At 49.6% G+C, this 15,137-nt stretch overlaps 2 protein-coding genes across 3 annotated transcripts in view; one reads left to right on the plus strand and one right to left on the minus strand.

Annotated features, from left to right (window-relative positions):
- Nucleotides 1-5,857: 5,857 nt before the first annotated feature.
- Gpr3 (G protein-coupled receptor 3) lies at nt 5,858-9,064 on the minus strand. 2 transcript variants are annotated; one of them, XM_031376912.1, is made up of 3 exons: nt 8,947-9,046; nt 6,967-7,889; nt 5,891-6,569 (listed from the first exon to the last, which is right to left on the minus strand). In XM_031376912.1, exons 2-3 carry the CDS (start codon nt 7,882-7,884, stop codon nt 6,513-6,515), a joined length of 975 nt encoding a protein of 324 aa, XP_031232772.1. In that variant the 5' UTR covers nt 7,885-7,889; nt 8,947-9,046; the 3' UTR covers nt 5,891-6,512. The 2 variants fall into 2 exon arrangements, with proteins under 2 accessions (XP_031232771.1, XP_031232772.1); XM_031376911.1 differs by having other exon boundaries at nt 5,858-7,889; nt 8,947-9,064.
- Nucleotides 9,065-9,642: 578 nt separating this feature from the next.
- The window catches only part of Cd164l2 (CD164 molecule like 2), a 13,786-nt gene continuing 8,291 nt past the window's right edge, over nt 9,643-15,137 (plus strand). The window contains exon 1 of the mRNA XM_031376913.1: nt 9,643-9,851. The gene's annotated coding sequence lies outside the window, so the exon portion shown is untranslated. The remainder of the gene's footprint in view (nt 9,852-15,137) is intronic.

Here is a 15,137-nt window from a genome sequence, read left to right on the forward strand (position 1 = left end):
AGGTGGAACTTGCCTACATATTCTTGCCTGTGGTATGTGTGTACATCTGTGGGTGTGTATGTGATTGTGTACAGGAATGGCTTTGTGTGGTTGTCCATGTAAAATAGAAATGCCCTGTGAGAAAGTATGATGTCATCACTCTCCCCCCACCCTGGCATATGTGGTGGTCTGATGGGCTGTAGGGAGAGCCCTGTCTCCTGCCCCCTCCCCACAGCAGGTACACAATTCCCTGGACCCATCCTGCTCAGCCAATTTGCAGTCTTGCTCTCAGCTCCCAAGAAGGCCTGCAGCAAAGTCAAGGGGCTGGTGGCCAATTAGTGAGGGGGTTAATCAGGGATCTGGGGACCCCCAGGGGGTGGGGAGCTGAAGGCAATCATGGGGTTGACTGAAGCAGGAGCTGCCTGTCATAAGTCTTGGGAAGGGGACAAAGAGGAAGTGGAGGCCTGTTGGTACTGTAGAACCAGAGGTGTGCCCATGGATTCCTAATTGTTGACTATTAACAGGAGTGTGTGTGTGTGTGTGTGTGTGTGTGTGTGTGTGTGTGTTACTGTGTGTGAAGTAATATATAGATGTATTTGAGTCCTTGAATTTGGCCCTGTATGCAATTGTGTTAAAATAACTATGAATACCACTTATTTACATTTATGTAGGCTCATATATGTGCATTCATAAGTGTGCAGTGGTGTACATATGGGTTTTCCTATGCAAACACACCCAGACCTGTATATATATATATATACACATATATATATATGTACTGTATACACGTGTGTGCAAGGATATATATACATATTTTTATAATATATATAGTATAGAATATATATAACATAAATTTTATATATACATAAAATTTAGGTGAGTGTTCCAGGATGCACCCCTGTAACATAAAGCCCATATGTATAATGCTGTATCTAAGTGTGCCTGCACAAGTGTGCAAATGCACTCAGGGATGGATATATGCATGCTTGAACAGTCAGGTGCCTGGTTCCCACATGTGTGCCCATGTGTATGTGTCTGTGTATGCAGAGATCTTGGCATGGAATGAGCTGGGGAATGGCAGGCTCCAGGCTGCAGGAGGGAATCTGACAGACGAGGCTTGCTGCAGCCCCCGGCCCCGGGAGTCTGTTTTCCAGCCTGCGGAAGCTGTGAGCCCGTGAACTCATCTTATATTAATAGCTGCTGTCTCCTCACTTATTGCAAGGGAGAGGCGGTCATGGCCCCTGCAGGGCACAGCACTCAGGGCTGCCCCACCTCCCACAAGGACCAGGACTCAGCCCAGCTAGAAGAGAGTCCCTGGCTTTTCCTTTGATTCAGAGAGCCCACTGCCCAGCACCCTCTCCTGGCCCATAAGATGGCAAACTCAAGCATCAGGATAAGAAGAAAGCTGGCAGAGACAGAGGGGCTGGGAGGCTTAGTAATCCTCTCCAGACACACAGGCGCATGAACACACACACACACACACACACACCAGGCTGAACAGCCCAGGGCTTAGCTTCAGAGGAGACTCAGGGAGACAGGAGGCTCAGTATAAAGCAGAGACTCAGCCCTGCTCTCAAGGGCTCTTAGAGGCCCTCTGCCTAAGAGGAAGCTTAGCTTTCTGAGTTCCTGGTCTGAGGAGAGTCATGGCCTTGTCTTCAGGAAGCTCTAGTTCCAGGAGGAGACAAAGAAATGTACTCTGACGAGCCTTAGCCTTCAGCTTGAAAGGACATGTCCCTGCTGTCAGGGACCCTCTGTTGGAGACAGGATACAGCATTGGCTTCAGGAGGCCTGGTCTGACTTTATACCTTTCGTATATCATGGCTCCAGGGGAGGAGGAGGAAGGTTTGTTGTATAAATGGTTTCTTCTTAAGCTCAGCAGGATCCAACAAGGGGTTCCCTGGGAAAGAGTTGCTGGGCAGTAGGGGGAACTGACCTGCCTCTGCAGAGGAAAAAAAAATCCAAAGAAAGGAAGGCCCTGCTAGTCCACTGCACACACAGGCTCTCCTGAATGCCACACTGCCCCAAGACAGAGCAAGAACCTCAGCTAAGGCCCAACACAGACTCCTAGACACAGGGTGGCAGTCGGTAGGTTCTTGTGAGCCCTAGAGCAGGAAGGCTTGGAATGAGGATGCACAGGGTCCAGCTGTACCCAGCTAGAACAGAAATCTCTCTGGGCAAGGCTGTGGCGGAATCCCAGCGCTTGGGAGGCAGAGGCAGACGGATTTCTGAGTTCGAGGCCAGCCTGGTCTACAGAGTGTGTTCTAGGACAGCCAGGGCTACACAGAGAAACCCTGTCTTGAAATCTACCCCCCCACAAAAGAAAAAAAAGAAAGAAGGCTATCTGGGAAGAGGCTCCACAGGGATATAAGAGATTTGGCATGAGGATGTTTCCTTCCATACAATGCCTCTTCTGAGATGAGGTTTAATCTGGAGAAACAGCCTCACCCTAGCATGGGCACAGGGCCTTCCTACCCCACATTCCTGGCCAACTCTTTTTTTTTTTTTTGACCTGTTCCCAAAACTTACTCCCTAAATCAGTAAAGGAAGAGATTTGGAGGCAGATGTGGCCTGGGTTCAAATCCCAGGTCAATTGACCATAAACATGACCTTTCTGGGAGGACTTCTTTCCTTTCTTAAGTTGTTGAAGAGTTTCCTGTAGCTCAGGCTGGCCTCAAACTCCGCATGTAACCTCAGATGACCTGGTGACCATCTTGCCTCCACCTCCCAGGCCCTACAATTACAAGTACGTGTCTTCAAACCATTTAGTTTGATGGTAGAATCAGGCATGGGGTAAGGAATCGGGTAGAGGCAGAGCAGCTAGGAGCTTTACTACCCTTCCCCAGACACATACTCGCATGAGCACACACTGGAAACTGAACCTAGGGCTTCGCTGTGCATGCAGGGCAAGCACTCTGCCAACCGAACTATAGCCCCGCCTCCGGGAAGGCTTTTCTTGGTTTTTTGTTTTTGTTTTTTCATCTTAAAATTATTCATATATTCTCTTTCCCTATTTTGTTTTTATTCAAGGTTTCAGTCACTAACACTGCAGGGTTGGGTTTTTTTCTTTTTAAAATAACTATTAGTATATATATATAATATGTGTATATATATACACATATATATATACATATATATACATATACATATATATATGTATATACATATATACATATACATATATATATATATACATATATATATGTGTATATATATTAAAGATTTATTTATTTATTTATTTATTTAATGTATGTGAGTATATTCTTACTGTCTTCAGACACACTAGAAGAGGACATCAGATCCCATTACAGATGGTTGTGAGCCACCATGTGGTTGCTGGGATTTGAACTCAGGACCTCTGGAAGAGCAAACAGTGTTCTTAACCGCTGAGTCATCTCTCCAGCCTACTTTATATTTGAAAATAGTTTATCTTTAATAGTTTTTATGTATGTATATCTGTGTATGGGTATGTGCCTGTGTGAGTACAGATGTCGGTGGAGGTCAGAAGAGGGTATTGGATTCCATGGAGCTGGAGTTTCAGGCAGTTGAGCACTGCCCAGTTGAGTCCTGAGAAGCGAGCTCAGTTCCTTTGCAAGAGCAGTATGTGCTCTTAACTGCTTACACCATCTCATCAGCCCTAACTGCATTGATTTAAAAACTTTTCTAGTTCCTCTACTAGACATTAAGCTATCTGCAAGAAGATCAGGGAGTGAGCCGGGTGGTGGTGGCCCAAGCCTTGAATCCCAGCACTTGGGAGGCAGAGGCAGGCAGATTTCTGAGTCCGAAGCCAGCCTGGTCTACAGAGTGAGTTCCAGGATAGCTAGGACTACACAGAGAAACCCTGTCTCGAAAAACAAAAAACAAAAAGAAAAAAGAAAAAAAAGTTTCTGTAGCCTAGAGATACCTGGAACTTGCAATCCTCCTGCCTCTATAACTGGAATTACATCGCACTTTGGAATTTACAGATATGTGTCACAATGCTCAACTTATTCTCCAAGCCTTCTCTCACCACTTTTGTGCTGTTTGTTTGTTTGGTTGGTTGGTTGTTTTTTTGTTTTGTTTGTTTGTTTGTTTGTTTTTTGTCTGTTTTTTGAAACAGTCTCATGTTGCCCAGGATAGCCTTGAACTTACAATGTAGTTGAGGCCAGCCTTGAACTCCTGGCCTTCTGCTTTAATGTGCTGAGAATAGACACACCACTACACCCAGCATCCATCTTCTTCAAACATGCCCCGCTGCTGATGGGATGGCACTAGTGTTTGAAATGTTCGGCTTGCAGTGAAGAGCTCCTCCCAGGGACCTTCTGAAAACGTGAGGATAAAGGATAGTCAGGGCTCTGCCTGAGCTAGTGGGCATCCCTCATTGTGTGTTTGGGAGTTGGACTCTCTGACCTCTGTTAGAGAGGGGTCTTGAACTCCAGGAAAAAGAGCAGGAGTCTGGGAAATGGAGATAGAACTGTGTCCCAGCAGGCCTGACACAACTGAGTTTGAACAAGTTGCTCATCTTGGGGCCTCAGTTTCTCTAGCTGGGTGACAGTAGAAATGTAAAGTGGGCCAGAAATGTTCTCATGAGATAGTTCATTCCTTCAGAGCTTCCTTATGTATGTACATATGTATGTATGTATGGTTTTTGTTTGTTTTGTTTTGTTTTGTTTTGTTTTGTTTTTGAAACAGAGCCTTCCTTACATAGCTGGCTGGCCTCAAAGTTGCTAAGAGCTGAAGCTGGCCTTTAGCTTCTGGTCTTCCCTCCTTTCTTCCCCCAGTGTTAGGATTATGGACATGTACTGCCACAGTTGTTTGCTTTTCCATTTTATGTGAATGGGTGTTTTGTCTGCATGTGTATCTATGCCCAGTGGAGAGTGTCAGCTCCCGTGGAACTGGAGTTGCAGGCAATCATGAGTCACCATGTGAATGGTGGAAATTGAACCCAGGTCCTCTGGAGAAAGTAGCCAGTGCTCTTAACCCTGTTTCGTCGCCCTCACTAGGGTGTTGCTAGGATTTAAATCCAGAGCCCTTAGGCTGGAACTGAAGTCAATGCGTAGCTGAGGCTAACCTTGTGCTCGTGATCCTCTGGCTCCTGCCTCTCCGACACAGAGATTGCAGGCACACACCACCCCAGCCCAGAGCGTCCCCTGAAGCTGCCTCTGCTCTTGCAGCGAGCACAGGCTCCCTCTGTTCCTAAGCCCCTGCAGTTCAAGTCTCCAGTTGCAAACACTGTTGCGTGGAAAAGCAGCTTTTCCAGCTCTACAATGTGACCACCTCTCAAATGGGAGCCACTGATCCCAAGGACATAAGGCAAGATCCAGTTCTGAGCCCCAGGGTAGGGAAGATGAAGAAAAAAAGAAAGAAAGAAAGAGAGAGAGAGAGAGAGAGAGAGAGAGAGAGAGAGAGAGAGAAGACAGACAGAGAGAGAGAGAGAGAGAGAGAGAGAGAGAGAGAGAGAAGTCATTATCCAGGAGCACAGATTTTGGAAACAGAGGTTCCAGGTTTGAATACTATCTTGTATCTCTAGCTGTATGACCTCAGCAGTTTTCTCATACATTTAAGGAGACAAGATAGCCTGTGCCAGCCATGCTAGCTAGGCATGTACCCTTAGCACAATGTAGCCCACAGGAAACACTATTGGAAGGAAGCTATTAATGGGAAGGGAACTTGCATGGTACAAACATGCTCTGCATTCCTGAGCTCCTATCTGGCTACTCTGGACAGGCTGTGGGTACTTTCAAACTACGAGTATCCTGGTTCTTGTCCCTGGGTAGAGAGGTTCTTGCAAGTTGATGTCCAGGGCTTGGTCCAAGGGATACTGACTTCCCAGATTGCTTACGGGCTCCTGCTATCCTGGCTCAATTGCACACTATTCATATGCACAAACACGAGTATTTATCAAAAAAACATTTTTTATTGAGTAGGGTTGGGGGCTGAACAGGAATGCACTGGGGGCCATAACCCGATTGGCAGAGGGGTGGGGGTGCTGGCTCTTGCCCCGCCTCCTCTCGGGCACCTCAGGGTAAGGCCTGGCCCCCAGGCCATGGCTGTGGCGCTGAAAGCCAGGCTGGAGTGGGAAATGGGGGTGCGTTTTACAATCCCGACTGACTCGCCAGGTTGTAATTCCCCCACATGGCCACCAGAGGGAAGCCGGGCCTCAGCGCAGAGGAATTCTCGGTTGCTCAGGCGATGGCTTCTTAAAAAAATAAAAAACCAGAGGCTGGTGTGTTCCCCCTGCAAACCCGAGCAGTGCGGGCCTGGGAGGAGGCTCTGGTCTCTATGATTTCTCTGATAAAAAATAAGCAAAAATAACAAAATACGTGGTTTCTCTTTTTCCATCTCGCCCCCTCCAGGAACTGAGGTCAGAAATGGGGTCACGAAGGCTGAGGATACCCTGGTATGAACTAGATTTCTAGGTGTGGGTCTCTTTTTTCCCCTTACCACCCATAAGTAAATGTATAAATAAATAAATAATAAATAAATAAATATACCTTCTTTGTATGTCCACATATATAGAGATAATAAATCTTTCTCTCATCTAGGCAACTAAGTGATTAATCTCTGACTCTGGAGCTTCGAAATTCAAAAGCGACACGATCAAGGTCAAGTTTCTGGGAAGGAAGATCAAGGACTTGGAATGGTATTGTAAAATTCCCAGCCTTCTGGAATTGCAAACCACTTGGGCTGTGAGACATTTCTGAGTGGGACCCTGACCATCTGGAACATTCTGGAACCATGCAGTAAGCTGGGCTGGACCCCTGCAGGAATCTTGAACAAGATCCTAAAACACCCAATGTCCTAGAACTCCAGAACCAGCTGGGTCTTAAGGGCGTGGAGCTGGGGCAGGGGGAGGGTGGTTGGAACTAAGCCCTGGTGGACCTAACATTCTGGAGTTCTATAGTTAGTCAAAGCCACAGGTTCACCAGGATGAAACTAGACATCACTAGGGGACCGGGACCGGAATGGGATCTTGGAAGTGGAACAGCAGCAGCAGATGGCCCACAGCACCTTCTGCACGTCTTGGTTGCGGAAGGCGTAGATGACCGGGTTGATCATGGAGTTGTAGGTGGCTGGGAGCAGGGTAAGATAGGTGTAGAGAGGAGGAGAGTCGGCATCTCCCAGGAGGCAGTAGACAGTGAAGGGCAACCAACAGGCAGCAAAGGCGCCAAGCACCACGGCCAGTGTGGCGATGCCCTTGCGGGTGGCCACGTAGTGGGAGGCAGGCAGCAGGTGTCGTTGGAGGGCGATCTGCTGGGCATGGCGGCAGACGATGCGGCAGATCTGGGCATAGAGCTGCAGCATAATGCCAAAGACCATGAAGAAGGCGATGGCCAGAACCACCAGATGGTTCTTGGAGAGTGGATAGACCACGCCGCACGTGGTCAGGCCATCCCGGCAGTTCCAGGCCAACACGGGAACCAGCCCCAGGCCCAGGGCGCCCACCCACACCAAAGCCAGCATCACATAGGTCCGAGTGACTGTTGTCTCTGAGTAGTAGGTGAGGGCGTTGTACAAGGAAAGGTAGCGGTCAACCGTAATGGCCAGCAGACTGCCGATGCTGGCAGTAAAGGCCATCGCTAGCACGCCCACCAGCACCAAGCTCATCTCTGGTGAGCCAATGCAGAAGTCAGCCGCAAAGTGCAGGACCAGACCCAGGCCTGCCAGCAGGTCTGCGACGGCCAAGCTACCCACCAGCAGGAACATGGGGGCGCGGAAGGCAGGAGTGCCCACGATGATGGCCACCACCAGCGCATTCTCGCAGGACACCAGGGTGCCTGAGATGCATAGCACCACATCCCAGGCCCGGGGAGAAGGCAGCAGTGTAGCTGGGCCTGTGGGTTCCTCTGCTGGGTCCACGCTGCTCACATTCACACTGCCTGAGCCAGCTGAGAACCAGGCCATGGAGCGTCCTGCACCCCACATCATGGTACCTGTAGAAGAAAGGCCCCATGAGATAGTGGCAGGCCTGCATCCTGACTGGAGGCCCTCGGAATAAAGAAACCTCTCAGGATAACAGGCAGGGTACCGATGTCCTGCTCCCCCGCCCCCCAAGTCGTGTCCTGTGGCTTTTGTCGTCTGATGCCTCCAGGCCTCTAAACAGGGGTCCCTTTTTCTGGTGGTCCCTTTTCTGGAGGGTCCCTTTACCCTCCTCTCCATTCCTCTTAAGTCCTAAAGACCTCTTTGCTACATGTGGTCAAAGTGAATCAAAGCTTACCATAAGTGAATGGGGAGGCACAGGATTCAAGGTGTGCCCTCCATAGGCTCATGAAGAGGGGAGGGGAAACAAATGTCAAGAAAAAGAGCAGTCAGCTCCCTCCCACCAAGAGATGATGACTTGGTTCCAGAAGCTCCCAGACCCCTCACGATTCGCACCACTGCCAGCTTTTCAAGCTCCACCCCCAGGCAAAGCCGGTGCAGCTTCTTGCTAGCCCCCACTCGACATTCCCAGGGTAAACACCTGGGAACTCATTTCCCCCACACTCTCTACCAGACTTCTGACTCCGGACAGACACCCCCATCCCCCTTTCTTCCTCCTAACCACTGGGTCTCCGTAGCAGACACCCCCTGGTGGAAGCCTGATTCCTGAGTCAGACCCCTCCTTCTGCCCGGACACCTGGATCTTGGGCCTGACTCCGCCTCCTGCTTTGGAGAGCTGAAGCCCTAAAAGACACCTCCTTCTACTCGGACGTCTAGGTGCCCGCCCCAGACGCCTCCTGTTCTCTCAACCTCAGATGACCGCGCGTCCCTCCAGGGCCTCAGGTCCCGCAGGAATGCTCACCCTTTGCCAGGTCACCCCATCATACCACTTGAGCACCCCTGGAATCCTTGGGGAGCTGCCTGCTTATGCAGAATCTGGAGTCCAGAGTCCCAGGTTCGACCCTCGACCCTGAGCAGCGGCAGACAGCCTTTTGCCGGCCGGTGCCCCTGCACGCTCGCTGTGTCCTCCCAGACTCCGGGTGGGTACCCGCGGCAGGGCCCGCTACTCACCGGTGGCTCAGGACAGGGTGCGGCCGGGCCGCGGGGAGCCTCCACTCAGGTTCTGGCAGAGCAAGGTGTGCGTGGACCCCGAGAAGCCCCCGCGGCCGCGGGAGACGCGGCGTGAGTCACCCCGCCCCGCCCCGCCCCCGGCCACCGGTTCGGTGACGTCAGAAGCACAGCAGGCCAATGGGCGCCGCGCGCTGGAGCGCAGCGCTTGCTGCGCGGCATAGTAATGAGGCCTCGCGCCGCCCGCTCCCCCATTCATAAAAAGTGACCGTGGCCGCGGCCCCGCCCCCTCCTGAGCCGGTTCTCTGTCCTTGACGCGGCGCCCTCTGCGGGTCGGGGGTTCTGGGAACACTAGTGGGAGAGCCTTAAAAGAGACTGGGGGGGGGGCACAGAGAATGTGGGAAGAGGTCAAGGGATTGGGATGGTCTGCGGGGGTGATGAGCATCTTCAGTAGCAGAAATGAGCTGACATAAGACAGGTGATGGGGCGAAATGGGCGTCCCCGGTAAGGATGACAGGCTCTGCCTCTGATAGGGCCCTGAGGTGACGGTGACAAGGAGCACGAGGGAGCAGGGAGGTGGGTGGCTGTGACGATGTGAGCGCAGTGACAGGATCTTGGAGGATGGCGTCTGTGGGACGTTGACAGGGGTGTAGGCCTCCTCAGGGCAGCCGCAGGATTGTCAGGATGACTGCAGCATGATGGAGCTCGGGGACCCTAGGGTGGCAGAAGTGGTGGCAAGGCGTTGGAGATGAGTGTTCAGGTCACTGTGACCCTGTTAAGTGCTAAAGGACTGAGATGACAAAACTAAATGAGGGCTGTGGGGTCCTGATGTAAAGATCAGATGACTTGTGAGTGGGCCCCGGAGTGAGGGAACAGGGTAGAAGTCTGACTGGACAGCGACCCAGCAGGTAAGTTGCTGTCAGGACAGGTCCCCGTGATGTTAGGGTTGGAATAAGGAGCTGGGTGACGTCACTCACGTGGGCCCAATAGCGTCCTCGCTGCATGGGAGGGTGCGTCTGGCAAGATTTCAAAACCTCAATTATTTATTCAAGGATCTGAGAAGCTAGCGTGGGGGGTTGGGGGGGGTCACTTCCCCGAAGCAGCAGGAGATAGGGAGCCGGGAAGAACTTGGAAGCAGGACTCCATGCTCAGAGCCGCCTCCCTGAGCACCCAGCTTAGGTACCCCAGGGGGTGGGGCAGGAAGAAAAATACGTCCTCTTTCCCAGCCCTGACTGGTCTCTACCTAGGGAAACGCCGCAGCAGATCTAACCCTAGCACTGTCCTGTCTTCCTTTGATCTTCTCTGAAATATTCAAGGCTTTAGAAGGGTGATGGGAGTCAGGGGTCGGATGTCTGTCGATGTCGGTCTGAGGCTGAGGAAAGGAGGCAGGGAATGTGTCATACCCCCACAGATATGACAGATAGAGCCTGGGCTGGAGAGGATGACATATTTTGGGTCGGATATGGGGAGTTCAGCTGGTAGAGAAGGTCAGGAGGAGACTGACTTCCAACCCTAATCCCTCCATTTCCTAACCGTGTGACTTTCAGGCCCTGTTTAGGCCCTCCGAGCCTGTTTTTTCAGGTCTAAACTGCTGGGGACCGTTGGGGGGGAGTTGGCCCATTATCAGCATGGACTGTCTATTAGCTGTCAATGGTTTATCTGGCCAGTAGAGGACACCAGGGAAACACAGCAGGGCACAAAGAAAAGAGTGGTCACAGGAAGCTCTGCCTTTGAGGGACCAGGCTAGATGAGGCTCTCTCACTGCAGGCTCTGTGCATGGGCTCCTCCTTTGCCCCCTTCAGAGAGCTCCTTTTAGCCATTTCTCCCCTAAATGGGCTTCCTGACCTGTCACAAATGACCAGCTAACCCCCCCTCCTTGTCATTCCCTCCTCTATTTGTTATGTTCTTATTTACTTTTTTTTTTTTAAGATTTATTTTATTTGTGTATGAGTACACTGTAGCTGTACAGATGGCTGTGAGCCATAATGTGTATGGCTGCTGGGAACTGAACTCAGGACCTCTGCCGGCCCTGCTTGCTCTTGCGTAATTTGCTGCCGCTGTCTTCAAATGCACCAGAAGAGGGCATCTGATCTCATTACGGGTGGTTGTGAGCCACCATGTGGTTGCTGGGATCCGAACTCAGGACCTTCGGAAGAGCAGTCAGCACTCTTACCTGCTGAGCCATCTCGCCAGCCCCTTGTTATGTTCTAGGGTGTGCAGAACTCCTGCCACAAACTACTCTCCCTACTTCCCTTTTCTGTTTGCTTGGAGTCTGAGGCTGTCCCACGGTAGGATAAGCCATGTGACAATCCTGTCTAGGTTTGGTTGTGCTAGGGACAGTGCCTGAGATAGAATTGGTATTCAATTACTGTTATCTGTTGGTTGATGAAATGTAACAGGAACAGTCCAAGAGAGGGAAACAAAGGAGGCAGAGGCGTACGCCTTTAATCTCAGCAGTTGGGAGGCAAAACCACACAGATCTTGTGCATGTAAAGCCAGTCTTGTCTACAGAGTGAGTTCCAAGACAGCCAGGGCTGTGCAGAGAAACCTTGTCTCAAAACAAAAACACTCAAGTGTGAGACTGGAGCGATAGCTCAATAGTGAAAAGTATGTGTTGGTCTTCCAGAGGACCCAAGGTCGGTTCCCAGAACCCATATGGTACCTCACTCATATTAAAAAACAACAAAACAAAACAAACAAAACATTTCTAGCCGGGCAATGGTTTCACACGCCTTTGATCTAGCAGATCTCATAAGTTCCAGGCCAGTCAGGGCTACACAGAGAAACCCTGTCTCGAAAAACAAACAAACAAAAAACTGAAAATACTCATATATTGATAAAATAATAACTATCTAAACAAATTAAAAATAAACAAACCTGGCAGGAAGTGGTGGCCGCACACCTTTAATCCCAGCACTTGGGAGGCAGAGGCAGGCGGATTTCTGAGTTCGCAGCCAGCCTGGTCTACAGAGTGAGTTCCAGGACAGCCAGGGCTACACAGAGAAACCCTGTCTTGAAAAAACAAAACACAAACAAACAAAGAAGCAAGCAAAAAACTAAACAACCCAGAAAGAGAAAGAGACACAGAAAGCATGTAGTCCGGATCGGGACGTGTCCAAGAGAGAGGGCAAGGGGCAGGACACCAGCACCCCAGACTTGGATGTCTATACTCCTCCCCATTTGAGCCAAGTCAGAGCTCTGGTCTCAGAGAAGGGAACAGGAACAAGGTGCTAGGGCATTGCGATCCAAGTGTAGATGAGAGATGCCTGTGCATCTGAGCAGCTTTGTATAGTCAGGGCTCTCTAGAGTCACAGAATTTATGGAATGTCTCTACATTTAAGGGAATTTGTTGCTATGACTCACAGTCTGTAGTCTGACTACCCCAACAATGGGCAGCTGTGGATGGGAAATCCAAGAATCTAGTAGTTGCTCAGTTACACAAGGCTAGTTGTTTCAGCTGGTCTTCAGTCGAGGTAGAGTCCAACAGATGTGCTGGCAAGTAAGTGCAAGCAGGCGAAGAAGAGCAAGTCTTCCTTCTTCCAAGGTAAGTCTCCAGCAGAAGGTGTGGCCCAGATTAAAGGTAAGCACCAGAACACCTGGGTCTGGGACTTGTTTTGTCTCAGGCTAACCTTGAACTCCTTGCCTTAGTCTCCTTAGTCGCCTTTAGAGTTAAAGGTATGTACTACCTTGACTAGGCCTAAGCTTTTCATAACCACTATGCAACAAGATCTCCATGCCAAGATCCAGGTCAGAAGCTTGTGTCTTCCAACCTCAAGATCTGGATCACAGGTGAGCTCTCCAATTCTGGATTGTAGTTCATTCCAGATATAGTCAAGTTGACAACCAGGAATAGCCATTACAGGCCATTTCGGAGTTCATTGATCTGCTGGTGAAAACTAGCCAGCAGGGATCGGGACACATTCCTGTAATCTTGGCATTTGGGAGGTAAAAAAGATCAAGAGTTTGGGGTTATCCTGCCTCATGAGACCCTGTATCAAAAACAAACTGTTTTATCACTGTAGATCGAGTCTTCAAAGATGTTCATGTTTGTCACTCCAATTCTGGCCTTTGACTTCTCCCTTCTGTCCTCCCTACAGCTCTGTGTGTGTGTGTGTGTGTGTGTGTGTGTGTGTGTGTGTGTGTGTGTAAGACAGGGTTTCTCTGTGTAGCCCTGGCTGTCCTGGAACTCACTCTGTAGACCAGGCTGCCCTTGAACTCAGAGATATACCTGCCTCTGCCTCCGGAGTGCTGGGATTAAAGGTGTACACACCCACACCCCACTCAGCAGATATTTTTTTAAAAAGGGTTTCAATAGGCTAGAGAGATGGTTCAACAGTTAAGAGCACTGACTGTTCTTCCAGAGGGTCCTGAGTTCAATTCCCAGCAACTACATGATGGCTCACAACCATCTGTAATGGGATCTGATGCCCTCTTCTGGTGTGTCTGAAGACAACTACAGTGCGCTCATATAAATAAATCTTTATTTAAAAAAGATTTTTATTTTTACTGTGTGTATGTATGTATTTCTATGTTGAGTGTACTCTGTGAATGTACCTACACATGCCAGAAGATGTTATCAAATCCCTTAGAGCCAGAGTTATATATGTGGTGTGGGCTTCCTGAAATGGGTGCTGGGTCCTTTAGCAGAGCAGTAAGTGCTCATAACTGCAGGGCAAGTTCTCCAGTGCTCACTCCCCATCCCTGACCCCAGCTGTTTTTTTGAGATCTCCAATTTATACAAGCCATAGTTGGATTGTTTTTTTTTTAATAGGATAATTGTAAACTCCACCCAAGCAAGCTGTGTCCCTCCATAGTGCCTACCAAAATAAGTTCTGAGTCTAACTATAAAGATGACATCCTGAGTGGTCTTGGACATTTGGGTTAGTTTTCTTCAAATTTCTGTCTTTTTGTTGTTGTTATATGTAAATACACTGTAGCTATCTTCTGACACACCGGAAGAAGGCATCAGATCTCATTATGGATGTTACAAATGGTTACACGTCGTTGCTGGAAGAGAACTTAGGACCTTTGGAAGAGCAGTCAGTGCTTCTAACCACTGAGCCATCTCTCCAGCCCCAAATTTCTGTCTTAGTGACAGTTACCATCTTACAGTGAGGGCACTAACAACCAGTTGTTTCTCCTGAAGTAAGCAGATGGTCATGAACGTCCTTATTTGCATGTCACCATGTTCTCTATGGTGAAGGTTGCTTCTTACTGCTAGGGAGGGAGAGTGTAAGAGTATTTCTAACTTGAGAACCCCTGGAGACTCAGAGTGAGTAAGGCAATAGATTTTCACATGTGTGCTCTCTTGGACACCAAAGAGTATATGTGAGAGAAAGACAGAGACAGAGACAGAGAAACAGAGAGACAAAGACAGAGAGACAAAAACAGAGGGACAGAGAGAGAGGAGACATCCTGTAGCCCAGAGTGGCCTCACACTTGTGGGAATCCTCCTTGACTAAGATTATAGTTGTGAGCCACCATGTCTGGCTGGGGTCACCTCTCCTCTGCTCTCCCCTCCCTGAGACCTCCTGTCCAAGGGAAGTGCAGTCCTTTCTCAGACCCTCTTGTCCCTATCTGTCTCCCTGCTCCCACTGGGACACCTCCCCCTCCCCCCGCATAAACACATGCCAATTTTTCCCACCAACAACCCTACAAAGTTAAGGGGCAGAGCCCACATTTCATAGAAGCCAAAGACTCTCCCATAACCACACTGTGAGTGGTAGAACTGGATGGTGAAGGTGCGCAGGGTGCATACATAAATGGCAGCCTCTTCCCAAAAGGGGCTTCTCACTGACAAACTTGCAGTTCCTCATGTGGCCACCAGATGGCTATGCGCTTTACTGCCAGGTAAAACTTTCTGAGACAGGATCTCAAGCAGCCAAGGCTGACCTCCAACTGAACTTCTGATCTTCCTTCTCCACCTCCAGAGTGCTGGTGTTATAGGCATTCTCCACCACATGTGGTTTTATGTGGTGAAGGGACCAGACCAGACTTCCTGCATGCTAAAAGAGCACTCCACCATGTTAACTTACACACACACACACACACACACACACACACACACACAAGCTGTAGAACATGTAGACCAGGGAACAAATGGGCAATTAATTATGCATTGGATAGTAGCTGGGCAGTGGTGGTGCACGCCTTTAATCCCAGCACTTGGGAGGCAGAGGCAGGCAGATTTCTGA

The sequence above is a fragment of the Mastomys coucha genome, unplaced genomic scaffold (assembly GCF_008632895.1).
Source record: "Mastomys coucha isolate ucsf_1 unplaced genomic scaffold, UCSF_Mcou_1 pScaffold18, whole genome shotgun sequence".
NCBI lineage: Eukaryota > Metazoa > Chordata > Mammalia > Rodentia > Muridae > Mastomys > Mastomys coucha.